Source organism: Scyliorhinus torazame, chromosome 3, assembly GCF_047496885.1.
Source record: "Scyliorhinus torazame isolate Kashiwa2021f chromosome 3, sScyTor2.1, whole genome shotgun sequence".
In the NCBI taxonomy this organism is placed as follows: domain Eukaryota; kingdom Metazoa; phylum Chordata; class Chondrichthyes; order Carcharhiniformes; family Scyliorhinidae; genus Scyliorhinus; species Scyliorhinus torazame.
This window is the reverse complement of record NC_092709.1, coordinates 20,837,770-20,851,894: the sequence shown is the minus strand read 5'-3', so window position 1 is coordinate 20,851,894 and position 14,125 is coordinate 20,837,770. Positions and strand designations below refer to the sequence as shown.

Sequence of the window (14,125 nt, the reverse complement as noted above, 5' to 3'; positions counted from 1 at the left end):
CAGTAGCCTTCTCAAGTTACAAAGTCCTTGCGTTTACATCGGATATTCTGTTAATTGTAAATTCATCCCAACTCTGCAGGAGTCCAGTAGGTTGAATTCTCATTTGACAGATAAATATTTTGGTTCTGCAGTATTTAAGACGTATCATATAAGACGAGTAATTTCCCCCTTTAAAACACCTCCAGATCAATTTGTGAGTACAGGCACCAGCAATTAATTTTAGAAGGTTCTAGAAGGAGGACACAATCAAATCATTACATTCCCAAGATTTCACTGACTAACCCTCACCACAATGTTGACCTCAGGCTATGTGTGAGGGCATGAGCCTGACCAGATGTGGTGTACCAGTGAAGTTTAGCAATTTACATTAGGCACTCTTGTAAAGCATCAAAGCACGATTTAAACCCTCTGCCAAAATGTGTCCCCATGTTTTTTTAAAATTTGTTTTGTTTCACCTGCCAAGGCAACCAAGCATTCGAGACCCTGGATCACTTCATTTGATACTCTTCTAAGCAATCAACTTAAGATGCACTTAAGTGGTTCCCAGAGGAAAAGGGCCTTAACATTTACTGAAAGACCACAAAATAAGCTAAATGAGCAATTTAAACTGTACACAGTAGTGGTAGTGTTTACTTTTTAAAAAAACTTAGTTTTGCAGTCCTAACGCAGCTGGAAGGCATATACGTTAATGGAGACTGTCTACTGATTTTGTCATAATTATTATAGATACATGCTTGGTAAATTTGTGGTATTCTAAATCTAGTGCTTAGTTAAATGTACGTTTTTCTATCATATAATGATAATTTGTTACCCTCCGATCTCCCAGTGGCCTAAAGGAATATGTGTCGGATACTGCGACTCATCGGGTGGGGGAAGAGTTACCAGGACGCAGTGTTTCAGGAGGCACTTACACCCCTCAGATTAAGTACCTTAAATTTGGCCAGTGGTCAGGGACAGAAGGGTGTGACTATGAGCGAGATAGGTAGAGGGATCAGGAGGTAGGGTTGCAGGAGCCTCAGCCCTTGTCCTTGTCCAACAGGTTTGAGATTCTTGCTCCCTGTCCGGATGAGAGTGGGGACTGAGTGGAGGATGAGCAACTGACCACAGCACTGTGGTACAGGGAGCCATTCAAGTGGGGAGAGAGAAAAGAAATACAGTAGTAATCGGGAAGAGAGTTGAGGAATCGCAAAGGAAAAAAGAGCCTGATGGGAGTTCTGCGCAAGCCCCCTAGCAGTAGTCAGGATGTGGGGCAGAAAATAAATCGGGAGATAGAAAAGGCATATATGAAAAGCAATATTACAATAATCATGGGGGACTTCAATATGCAGGTGGATTGGGAAAATCAGGTTGGCAAGCGGATGCCAAGAAAAGGAATTTGTGGAATGTCTTATGAGATTGGTTTTGAGGCAGCTTGTAGTAGAGCCTACTAGGAAACGGCCAATTCTGTGTCTAATCTCTACAATGCAGAAGGAGGCCATTCGGCCCATCAAGTCTGCACTGACCCACCTCGGCCCAATCACTCACCCTATCCCCATAACCCCACTGAACCTTTGGACACTAAGGAGCAATTTTATCATGGCCATTCCACCTAACCGGCACATCTTTGGACTGTGGGAGGAAACCCACACAGACATGGGAAGAGCGTGCAGACTCGACAGCGACCTAAGCCAGGGATCAAATCTGAGACCCTGGCGCTGTGAAGCAACAGTGCTAACTACCATGCCATCCGAGCCACGATATAATGGCGGAGCAGGCTTGATGGGCTGAATCGCCTAATTCTGCTCCTATATCTGATCTTAATGCTAGATGTGAATCTGTAACCCTTTGTACCAAAAGTGATAGAAAATTTAGCAGGAGTAAAGCAGGGTAAAGAGCTGGGCGTGGTGGGACTAACAGTGTAATTCTTTCAAAGATAGGCATAGTGACAATAAGCTGAACAACTTTCTATGCTGTTATTAAAAACCAAGGAAATAGAGTTCGAGAACAGGAAATAATTGGTTCAGGGTTGTGTGGATGTAATTTAGTCTCCATTTTAAAGTCATGTCTTCTATCTTTATTTAATGTATTTCAAACTAAATTCCTAAATTAACATTTCTAACAAGACAATGTTAGCATTCATGTTGAGAGGGCGAGAATACAAGAGTAGGGATGTGCTGTTGAGGCTGTATAAGGCTCTGGTCAACCCTATTTGGAATATTGTGAGCAATTCTGGGTCCTGTATCTAAGGAAGGATGTGCTAGCCTTAGAGAGGGTCCAGAGGAGTTTCCGCGGTTGAGGACTCTGGTTCTGTATTCAATGGAGTTTAGAATCTACCTACGTAAACTTGTTACCATATAATGCATATATATTGAGGTTGGGCACGGTCAGATTAATGGTGATGCAAATACCAAAAGAACATTGCATTGTTCTATAGTTCAGTTCTTGAGGAAATGATTACTTGCCTTACTTGTACTGTCTTGGCGAATAATCCAGCACTCGCTTTCAAAAGAGATCAAGCTTGGAGGCATCTTTTACATTGATATAAAATCACCCAGTTTTCCATCAGTTTCTCCTCAGAGTCAACTGATGCTGCTTGATGATTGAAGTGGAGCTATAGATGGTTTGGAGTGACAATCTTTGGCTGGCCCCACACTCATAATCTTGGAGCTGTAAGGCAAGCCCTTATTTCAGTCCATGGGTGTCAACGCTGATACTGTAATAGTGATATCATAATAGATTTACACCAGAACCTTCTCAAATATAAACAGTCCAACTCTTGGGCTTCTCTTAAAGAACGACCTCCAGTTAACCAGTGGACTGACCCATATGTAGACGTCACGAGCTGGGATGGTTTGATGCTTCTCAGTTCCATAATGTGATTGGTTTCCATTTCACCCCCTAAACACAAATCCTCTTGGGTAATTTAAAAAACCAGCAGGGAATACATTCGAGTAATAATGGCACATTTGACGAGATCACTTCCTTGTGGTTTCTCAAAACGCTATCTCGCCTCACTTATATGCTTCTCCTATAGGAGTGAACAAACACTAGAATTAAGAACACATTCTGGAATAACTCCCAAGGCTGCTAGCCCTTAGGTGACTGGTTACATGTGTGCACTGCTATTGTATTGGGCATACAATCGCTCTGCCACTATAGAGCATCGCTGCATCCAAGCACAGATTTTGATTAATCAAAGCAATCTGCTGCCTATTTTTTTTGTTGTTGAATCTGCCCGTAAAATCCCATTTCCAGAATAGTTTGCGGTAGTGCTTTCTTGACGCTGCCAAATTAGTGGGTTTGGCAGTCTTCACATCCTGTGCTGGTAGTCTGTACAGATGGCAGATTGGTCCAGTGTGCCTGGCATTCTGAACAACAAAACAGCATATTGAGAACAGGACATTTCACACCTAGAGTGCAATACTGTAGAAAATTCAGTCTGTTTAAAGTGCTATGGGTAATTGCATCCTATCTATGTCTTTGCATTACGGATGGGGGTAAGGCAAGGGCATTAGTACTGTCCATTGTTACAATTATAATTACTGAGGAACCATCCTGCGAAAACTGACGGTGCGGCGTATATGCCTATATTGCACAAAAGCCATATCCCATTTATAGAGCAGATGAACTATACAGCCTAAGTATGCAGCTGCCTATCTCTAATCCAAAATGAGTAAAGATGGAATGAACTTTTATTTATAGAGCACCTTTCACAAGCCCAGATCACCCCTGAGTACTTGACCATTAAGTATTTCTGCAGTGTAGTCATGGTTGTGATATAAGAAATGTGGCAGCCAAATTGCACACAGGAAGATCACACAAACAGTAATGACACCTATGGCTCAGGCCATCAGTACTGAAAGGCCATCAAATTGAAATAGTAACAGGTTTCCATACACAGATACTGCCTGAGCTGCTGAATGTCTTCTAGCACTTTTTTATGTAATCAGCTGTGTGTTAATTAAAGAATAAATGTTCGCCAGGTCACCAAGTGAATGCCTGTGGTTTTCAAATAGTTTCATGAGATTTGTTAGACCCACCCGAAAGGGCAGGGGGGTACCTCAGTTTTATGTCTCATCCAAAAAATGACAGTTTTCACAGTGCAGCACGCCCCTCAGTACTGCATCGAGGTGTTTTATAAGTATATTAAGGGCCAGAGGGTAACCAGGTAAAGAGTAGGGCCTATTAGAGACCAAAGTCACAACCTATGTGTGGAGCCGAAAGACATAGGTGAGGTACTAAATTAGTATTTTGCATCTGTGTTCACTATGTAGAAGGACATTGTAAGTATAGAAAGCAGGGACGGGAACTGTGATATTATTAAAAACATTAGCATTTGAGAGGGAGGAGGTGCTAGTGATTTTAGCATGCTTAAAAGGGGATAAATCCCCAGGCCCAGATGAGATGTATCCTAAGTTGCTGTGTGGGCAAGAGAAGAGATTGCAGGGCCTCTGAATTTTTGAATCCCTTCTGGCCACAGGTGAGGTGCCGGAGGATAGGAGGACAGCTAATGTACCATTATTCAAGAAGGGAAGAAGGGGAAGAACCAGGTAATTACAGGCCAGTGAGCCTAACATCAGTGGTAGGGCAGTTATTGGAAAAAAATTCTGAAGGACAGAATTACTTTCCACTTGGCGAGGCAAGGATTAATCAAGAATAGTCAGCATGGCTTAGTCAAGGCGAGATAATGTCTAACAAATTGGATTACATTTTGGCGGAGATGACTAGGTGTGTAGATGAGGGTAGTGCAACCTCCGCATGGGAGATTGATCAAGAAGGTAAGAGCCCATGGAATGCAAGGCAAATTGGATCTAAAATTGGTTGTTTTTGTGACTGGAAGCCTGTGTCAAGTGGTGCACCGCAGGGATTGGTGCTGACTCCCTTGCTGTTTGTAATGTACATTAATGATCTAGATGGATGGTATGGTTCGCAGATGACACCGAAATTGGCGGTGTAGTAAATAACGAGGAGGAAAGCCTTAGATTTCAGGGCGATGGGCGATGATGCAGATGGGCTGGATGGACAGAACAGTGGAAAATGGAATTTAACCCCGAGAATTGTGAGGTGATGCATTTTGGGAAGACTAACAAGGCAAAAGAATACACAATGAGTGGTGGGATGCTAGTAAGTACAGAGGACCAGAGGGATCTTGGGGTACATGTCCATAGGTACATTAAGGCAACAGGACAGATAAATAATTTGTTCAAGCACTGCTGCCTCAAGGCGCCAAGGGCCTGGGTTCGATCCCGGCCCTGGGTCACTGTCTATGTGGAGTTTGCACATTCTCCCTTTGTCTGTGTGGCTCTCACCCCCACAACCCAAAGATGTGCAGGATAGGTAGATTGACCATGCTAAATTGCCCCTTAATTGGGAAAAAAAGAATTGGGTACTCTAAATGTATTTAAAATAAAGATAAGGTGGTTCAGAAGGTGTATGGGATACTTGCCTTTATTAGCCAAGGTATAGAATATAAGAGCATGGAGGTTATGATTATGATTGAGCTGTATAAAATGTTGCTTAGGCCCCAACTGGAGTACTGTGTACAGTTCTGATCACCACACTATATAGGAAGGATGTGATTGCATTAGCAAGGTGCAGAGAAGATTCACCAGGATGTTGCCAGGGCTGGAGCATTTCAGCTATGAAGAGAGGCTGGTTAGGTTGGGGTTGTTCTCTGAGTAGAGAATGGGGGACCTGATTGAAGTATACAAAATTATGAAGAACATAAGTAGATAAATAGGAAGAAACTTCCCCTCAGTTGAGGGGTCAGCAACCAGGGGGCATGGATTTAAGGTAAGGGGCAGGAGAGCTAGAGGGGCTTTGAGGAAAAGCCTTTTCACCCAGAGGGTGGTGGAAACTGGAACTCGCTGCCTGAAAGGGCGTAGAGACGGGAACCCTCACAACATTTATGAAGCATTTAGATGAGCACTTGAAACACCATAGCATACAAAGCTACAGACCAAGAGCTTGAAAATGGGATTAGAATAGATACGTCTTTGATGGCTGGCACAGACATGGTGGGCCAAAGGACCTCTTGCTGTGCTGTAAAATCTGACTCTATTTTATAAAAACTTCATTCTGCTACATGGGTGCTGAACTGCTCTAGATTTTGTTTCTGTTGAATTGTGACTAGAAACAATTTTGTCAGATATCCTAATTTTTATCAGCAATGCTAGGCTCAGGGACCATCGGAATCAAGGTGAAAGCCACACACCATGAAACAGGAAAGACGCAGGAGGGATTGAATTCATATTTAAGAACAATTAAGGGGGATTTTCACAGTAACTTTGTTGCAGTGTTAATGTAAGCCTACTTGTGACAATGATAAAGAGTATTATTATTAATAAACCACAAAGGCTAATCTAGAGTACGAGCCAGAGGAAGCCAAGAGAAAGCTACAACTGTCTGGTCAGACTACACCTTGAATACTGGGTTGTCGGACGTGACTGGTGAAGACCTATTTCACCTTTCCATGGGGTGCAAATGGGCAACTAGAGGAATTGATGCTGGCTGGTAGATTGAGAGAATGTTCTTGCCTTGTACTTTGTGGAGCATGCTCGCTTTGCCCTCAACATTTGTTTCCTCGTCCTATGAGAAGCACCACTGGTTATCTTTCTAATTGTAGGTCAGGGAAGTGGTGGTATTGGCACTGGACTAGTAACCCAGAGACCCAGGGTAATACTCTGGGGATGTGTTCAAACCCCACCATGATGGATGGTGACATTTGAATTCGCTAAAAACCTGGAATTAAAAGACTGATCATGACCGTGGAACAATTGACGATTGTCGTAAAATCTCATTGGGTTCACGAATGTCCTTTAGGGATGGAAATATGCCGTCCTTGCCTGATCTGGCCTAAATGTGACTCCAGACCCAAAGCAGTATGGTTGAGTCTTAACTGCCCTCTGGAATGTCCTAGCAGGCTTGTCAGTTCAAGGGCAATTAGGGAGAGGCTATAAATGGTGGCCGAGCCCAGCAACAACGCCCATATCTCATTAATGAATGAAATAAAAGCCACACACCATGAGACAGGAAAGACAAAGGAGGATTGAATTCATATTTAAGAACAATTTACCTCATAGATGTCCCCTCTATGGAGTGTGACCAAGTTCAGCACCGACATAGCAACATTTCAGGACACTTCCCCCTTTTGGTTTTGGGAAATTTAAAGAATCGGTAGTGCTTTGAAGTTATGAAAGTATACTTGATGTAAATTGAGTAATTGAGTGGCACTTTTGTACAGTATGAATAATGAGCGGATCTGCGACCAGATCACAAGGGAAAGGTTAAACCGCAGAGGCTTGAAGTTTTAAAATTTGATTTTTTTTCTCTCCGCGTGCAATAATAAAATGTTGTCTAATTCACACTCCTCACATGTTTATCATCACAGGTCCAATGGCACTGCAGGTCCCGCATGATTGCGGGTGCAAATTTCTACATTGTGGGCCGAGATCCTGCAGGCATGCCTCATCCGGAGACTAAGAAGGACCTGTACGAACCAACACATGGGGCAAAAGTCCTGACCATGGCCCCAGGCCTACTGTCCCTGGAAATCATCCCATTTCGCGTCGCTGCCTATAACAAGGTGAAGAAATGCATGGACTATTACGACCCTGAATGGTAAGTATGAACTATGGGATTTAGTGCGTGACGTGCAATTTGTTTCGGGCGTCACTGATTCCTCTCTTGGTCTGATATAGGGAGATCTAATTGAGAAAAATGCAATAACTTTAATAGTGGGAACATCCTAAAGCAGTTCAACCTCCTGGGCCAGCTGAAAATAACTAACACTAAATATATATATTTTTTTAAATTGGAACTTTATGTGCTTTATTACAAACTTTGAACTGAATTTAAAACCAGAGCATTATGCTGAAATGCACATGCTTCTTCCTCATTGCCACATTGCACTCAAATAGTTGCGTTTCGGGGTCCAGTACAATATAGTATTATGGTAGATACTGAGACATCATCTCCCTGCTTATTGTGGCAGATACGGAGGCATCATCTCCCTGATTATTGGTGCCTGCCCTGGACCCTTGGAGTGGTAGACACTTGCAGTTAAGTGGATGTCGAGTCAGTCAAATCTTTTAAGGTGGAGGTGGATATTTATTTTTGGCAGGAATTGAGGGATGTGGATCAAAGTTGAGTAAATAGACTTGAGGTTTAGGATAAGCCGTGATCCAAATGAACGGCCAGACAGGCTCAATGGGCTGAATGACCTACTCCCATTCCTCTGTCCCCAAATGGCTACATTGAGAGTCAAGGTGCTGTAGGTGCAGGTACATTTTTGTACACACAACATTCTAAGCCACAAAGATACCAGTTGGAGTTCTATGATCAGTGGCCCCTTATTGGGAGTGGAGTACAGGAAAGATGGCACCATTCATACTACAGCATTGTGCTCGAAAGCCCTCTGTGATCATAGAGAGTTTAAAAAAAATTATGCCTTGTGTCTATTGACACCACTGTGGCAGCCAATATTTTAACACCGTTTCTACTTGGGAAGCACAAAAGCTAACAAAGTATTATTGACAAAATCTATTTAAAAAGTACAATCTCCAACAAACAGAACTGGATGAAACCAATCTCAAGAATGCTTGAAAGGGGAATTACCAGTCCCCCTCCACCGGGGGGGCTTGCAGGATTAGCAGTATGTACATGTAAAAATGTCCCTTTTTATCATCTATACAACATGTGCTACCTTTTACTATTTATTTACAATATTGGAAATCTAGTGAAAAGGAAAATTTTGCAATACTGGGGAAAGAACAGGGGAGTTAAATGAATCAAATAGCTTTCACAAAGCCAGAACACGTAGGATGAGCAAAATGACCCCCCTCAGAGTCTGTAAAATTGTTAAGGAATGCGAATAGTGTGGTTGTAATCCAAAACATTTTCTGAGTTTAATGGTTGCCGATGCAGATAATTGGGAGTAAATAATTTGGAGGGTTGTGATAGACAAATGCACATCTTAATGTTTTCAAATTTGTTTGCCTCTTTTTAAACAGAAAATCCTGCAAAGGGTTAAAATTAATAAACTAGTAAATTTGAAACTGATTAAAGCACCAAAGCACAGTGATGAATGCAGATTCTTGTTTCCGGCCTCTGCTGCGTCACTTTATACAGATGAGGGCGGGGTGTCACGGTGGGGCAGTGGTTAACACTGTTGCCTCATCGCGCTGAGGACCTGGATTCAATCCCGGCCTCGGGTCACTGTCCGTGTGGAGTTTGCACATTCTCCCCGTGTCTGCGTGAGTCTCACCCCCACAACCCAAAGATGTGTAGGTTAGGTGGATTGGCGATGCTAAATTACCCCTTAATTGGGTACTCTCAAAAAAAATTTAAATACAGATGACTGCTGCAGGCCTGGTACTTTCCCAATGGGAGGGTCAGAAGGAGAGTCCTTAGCGGATTGCTCTTGCACGCCTCCTAGCTGGCAACCTTAGAGTCACATTGGAAGAGCTCTGGAAACAGATTGCCCACCCACCATCTCAACTGTAAGCCAGGGTTTACCACAAGGGGAGAAAGAGGAGAAGAAATTAGAGGCTAACAAACCCTCAAAAAAAAAGTCTTCGGAAAGATGCTTCAAGAGGGAAGTGATCACATCAGAGATGATTTAGAAAGGGCTGCAGTGAATTAGCTGTAAAGACGTTACTATTTTCACTGCATGCTATGAAAGCTTATGGTCTCATCCAGCCTTTTATATAAATTGTTTACCGCCTTCTTGGTTTGAAAATAAAGTAAATAAATATGCCAGAACTAAAAATAAAGAATTTGGTGCTAATGCATTTTTTTATTGAGTGAGTTAGTTCCTTTTTCTCTTTAATTCCTGCATTTTGTTTTCTAATTTAAAGCCACAAAGATTTTGAATTTATCTCTGGGACACGCATGCGCAAGTTAGCGCAGGAAGGAGTGAATCCGCCAGAAGGCTTCATGGCAGCGAAAGCTTGGGCAGTCCTAACTGAGTACTACAAGTCCATGGAGAAGGCCTAAATGGGAGCAACAATGAGAAGCAACAGTTCTTTTAATTGATAGCAGGGGACCACACACACGGCAAGCGTTCCAGCAACTTCACTGGTGTTAGTTAGGAATACGTGTCCTTTCTTAAGCTACATCACTGTCTGCACAAGTCTTATGATATTTGTTATGCCTCAGGACGTGGAGAGTTGCTGTTTCTACCATTTCGCTTTTCTTTGCAGGGACATGTTTTTATTCCTTTATTTGAAAGGTTGGCATTTCCAGTCCACGCCGGCCGAGCAAATTTCATAGGGGCATTCGATGGGTTGTATTTACAATAGGGACAATTTTAAGGCTGTTTTTTAACACAAATCGCTTAGCTTTTGGTTAACTATTCTTAAGTTTTAATTGCATTTCTATATTTGGTCGCTGGGTGCACCGTATCGGTAGGTTTGGATTTGTTTGAACCCCCCAATTCCCTCGGCTCCAGATCTTGTATTTGGGGGTTTATTTAATCTTTTGTGCTTGTGACTTTGAGGTGGGGGAGGGGCAGGGGCAGGCTCTCCGACATGCACTCCACATGCATACGATTACACAAAGGTCTGAAGAAGGGGGCTAATGAAAAGTATACTTTCTGTTCTTCCTTCAAGAACAGCAGATCAGCTGCTGAGTGGCGGTCCTGCTTGCTGGACCTATATTTGTCATTGACACTTCAAATCGGATAGCTGTCACGTCCTCTCCCTGCAGAGATTGCCTCGGTGCCTGGGTTAATATGATCAGGAGGCGGTGAAAGCCAGATTTAGAACTATTATATCCAGTGAAATTTACAGGTGGTTTGTCTTTGGACCAGCTACTTGGGCTGACTTTCTGTGAAGCTCAGCGAATGGCGGTATTCCCAGTGATGTTCAGAGGTGTCTCATTTTTAATGGATGGTAGGTGGGAGTGCGGTGGGAAAACTCGCAAGACTTCCAAACCTACAAAATTCTGAATTATGAGTGTAGTAAAGTCAAGTGGTACGCTTGTGGCATGATTGGTGATGTAATTTGTAGACTTACTAGTTACAATTGCCTTGTTGCATCCGTTGATATAAGAAAGTGCACTTGATGTCTGTCTATGCCTGCAAAATAAAGATTTTGTTCCATTCAATTGAAGGATCTTTGATTGGGACCTGCTCAGTATTCAGGCTTAATTCTAAAATTCATATTTAAATTTTGAAGGTGAAATCATTAAAAGTCTCATGAAAACTTTCCTTCTGTTGGTTTGGATTCAGCTTCTCAAATGTTTTGACAGTCCTGTGTTTGAGGTTTTGAGAGCACCGACCACTTTGGATTCCACCGAAACCTTTCTTACCTGTCCCAATTTTGTATTCCCTCCCACGGCCTGCTATCCACTCTGTCCCCATTCCCTATCTCTCCTGCAGGCACTGAGTCACACTAGGGAATGATTGAAAAGAGCCCTCAAAGTCATATTGGATGCTATCCTTTTTGAGTTGTCTCTGGAATTGTGGAGGTCGTTGCAGCCAAGCCCATTCCAGTCTCCTCTCCCTCTACTCCCCCTCCCTCTCAGTCCCCTCCCTCTCTTTCCTCCCCCCTGCCTTTCTCTTCTCGCCTCTGCCTTTCTCTTCTCCCCTCTGCCTTTCTCTTCTCCCCTCTGCCTTTCTCTTCTCCCCTCTGCCTTTCTCTTCTCCCCCCAGCCTTTCTCTTCTCCCCCTGCCTTTCTCTTCTCCCCCCTGCTTTTCTCTTCTCCCCCCGCCTTTCTCTTCTCCCCCCTGCCTTTCTCTTCTCCCCCCTGCCTTTCTCTTCTCCCCCCTGCCTTTCTCTTCTCCCCCCTGCCTTTCTCTTCTCCCCCCCTGCCTTTCTCTTCTCCCCCATGCCTTTCTCTTCTCCCCCCTGCCTTTCTCTTCTCCCCCCTGCCTTTCTCTTTTCCCCCCTGCCTTTCTCTTCTCCCCCCTGCCTTTCTCTTCTCCCCCCTGCCTTTCTCTTCTCCCCCCCCCTGCCTTTCTCTTCTCCCCCCCCCTGCCTTTCTCTTCTCCCCCCCCCTGCCTTTCTCTTCTCCCCCCCCCCGCCTTTCTCTTCTCCCCCCCCCCCCCCCGCCTTTCTCTTCTCCCCCCCCCCCGCCTTTCTCTTCTCTCCCCTCCTGCGGAAGACTGGAAAAACGGTGGGGGAATTGCTGAGTCCCGTGATTGACATGTGCAGAGCTGACCAGCTGCAGCTGCAGGTACACTCTCACCCCCATACGCACCGATCACGCCCGAAAAATTATCGCCGGTTGTGCACACCCAGCCACCCCCCCTCTCTCTCTCTCCCACCATGCCAGACTCACAACTGTTGAGACCACACGTTGACCACACCATTGGGAGCTCGTGCCATCGGAGGCGGAGCATCATGGGTGGGCCCGATAATGAGATGCGAACGGGGCTGCAACAATGCCAATTTGGAATGGGCAGAGCGTTGTGACGCGGTGCCTGCTGCGATTTTGACGTCGACGCTATTCTCCGCCTGATCGTCGATTTCGGTGGCGGGCAGCGGAGAATCCCGCCCCATATCTTTCTGAATGGATTAGAACGATTGATAATCTTTATTGTCACAAGTACGCTTACATTAACACTGCAATGAAGTTACTGTGAAAACCCCCTAGTCGCCAGAGTCAGGCACCTGTTCGGGTACACGGAGGGGGAATTCAGAATGTACAATTTACCTAACCTGCACATGTTTCGGAACTTGTGGGAGGAAACCCACGCAGACACGGGGAGAACGTGTAGGCTCCGCACAGACAGTGACCCAAGCTGCGATTCAAACCTGGGACCCTGGAGCTGTGAAGCAACAGTGCTAACCATTGTGCTGCCCATCCTCGCTGAGAGAAAAGCAAAATACTCGTTAGGTAACTTTAATTGTCAGATAGATAATTAATTTGTGTGATCTGTCCTTTCACAGAAATAGCTCCATCAAAGATTCCATGACAAACCTGCTTCCACCAAGAGATTTCTCCAGATGCTCGTCTCATCCGTAACCATTTCAGAGATTGCAAGCAAATTAAGACTGAAGAATATGGTGATTATTGCCTCAGGCAGGCAAGGTTATCACCATTTCTTTTTATTTAGCCTTGTTGCAAAGCCCAGCCACTTAAAGAACAAAGAAAAGTACAGCACAGGAACAGGCCCTTTGGCCCTCAAGCCCGTGCCGACCATGCTGCCTGTCTAAACTAAAATCTTCTACACTTCCTGGGTCCGTATCCCTCTATTCCCATCCTATTCATGTATTTGTCAAGATGCCCCTTAAATGTCACAATGTCTCTGCTTCCACCACCTCCTCTGGCAGCGAGTTCCAGGCACCCACTCTGTGTAAAAAAAAAAAAAAAAAAAAAAAAAAACTTGCCTCGTAGAGATAGCTCACTGAATCCGTAGCACTACATTGACTGGTATCCACCACAGTCCTGTTGGCCTTCATTTTGGAAAGAATTAAAATTTTAACCAAAACTGCCTTAGTAAGCAGCCTTCCAAAAAGATTTATTCGCTTTGCACTACCTGACACCTCATCCCTGGACTTCTAATGTTTGCATGTGTCTCCTGTCTCCACGATGCATTGATACTCCCCCTGTTGAAACTCTTCTCACGAGAGCTTGTGATCATCTTGTACTTCATCTCCTAATTAAGATAGAGGTCTTAACAGGTAGAGGTAGTGTTACACAGGTCCAGCTATTCATATAGACCAAATATTTATCGGGCTCAATCTAAATGTACTCCCATCTTTGGGTCACAGGAGGATGTGTTGAGTTGTATTGACGTTTTAAGTTTTCCCAGATTAACGAGGTTACCAGTGTTCCATTTGCCAGGCGACTCCGTGCTATGAAATGCAACGTCATTGCAATGAATTCTTTGTGATCAGTATAATTAAATAATACTCTTGGGCAGCGATGCAAGCATAACAGGTTTTCTTTTTAAACAGCTGCACAATAATCGATTTTGAAGGATTTTGCCATAAAGCAATTTCTTCCAATTTTGGAATGTAGAAGTATTTTACTCCTATTAACCTAGATGATTGTATTGTGATCGCCATGTTACTGCAGAGTACTCTCTAGTAGAACCGTGCTCAGACCAGGGTTGACGAGGGGATATTTTATATGCAGTCTAAAGTTGAAGCCTTAACTTTTCAGATTTCATTTGCGCTAAAGCTCTGTAACGTTACCG

General features: G+C 43.9%; 1 protein-coding gene across 1 annotated transcript in view; it reads left to right on the top strand.

The window, feature by feature from the left end:
* papss1 (3'-phosphoadenosine 5'-phosphosulfate synthase 1) overlaps positions 1-11,186 on the top strand; it is a gene marked incomplete at its 5' end in the record, with an annotated part of 118,683 nt that extends 107,497 nt beyond the window's left edge. Inside the window, 2 exons of the mRNA XM_072495162.1 lie at positions 7,370-7,599; positions 9,837-11,186. Of these exons, the coding sequence (XP_072351263.1) occupies positions 7,370-7,599; positions 9,837-9,975 (369 nt within the window). The remainder of the gene's footprint in view (positions 1-7,369; positions 7,600-9,836) is intronic.
* Between the last annotated feature and the right edge of the window lie 2,939 nt (positions 11,187-14,125).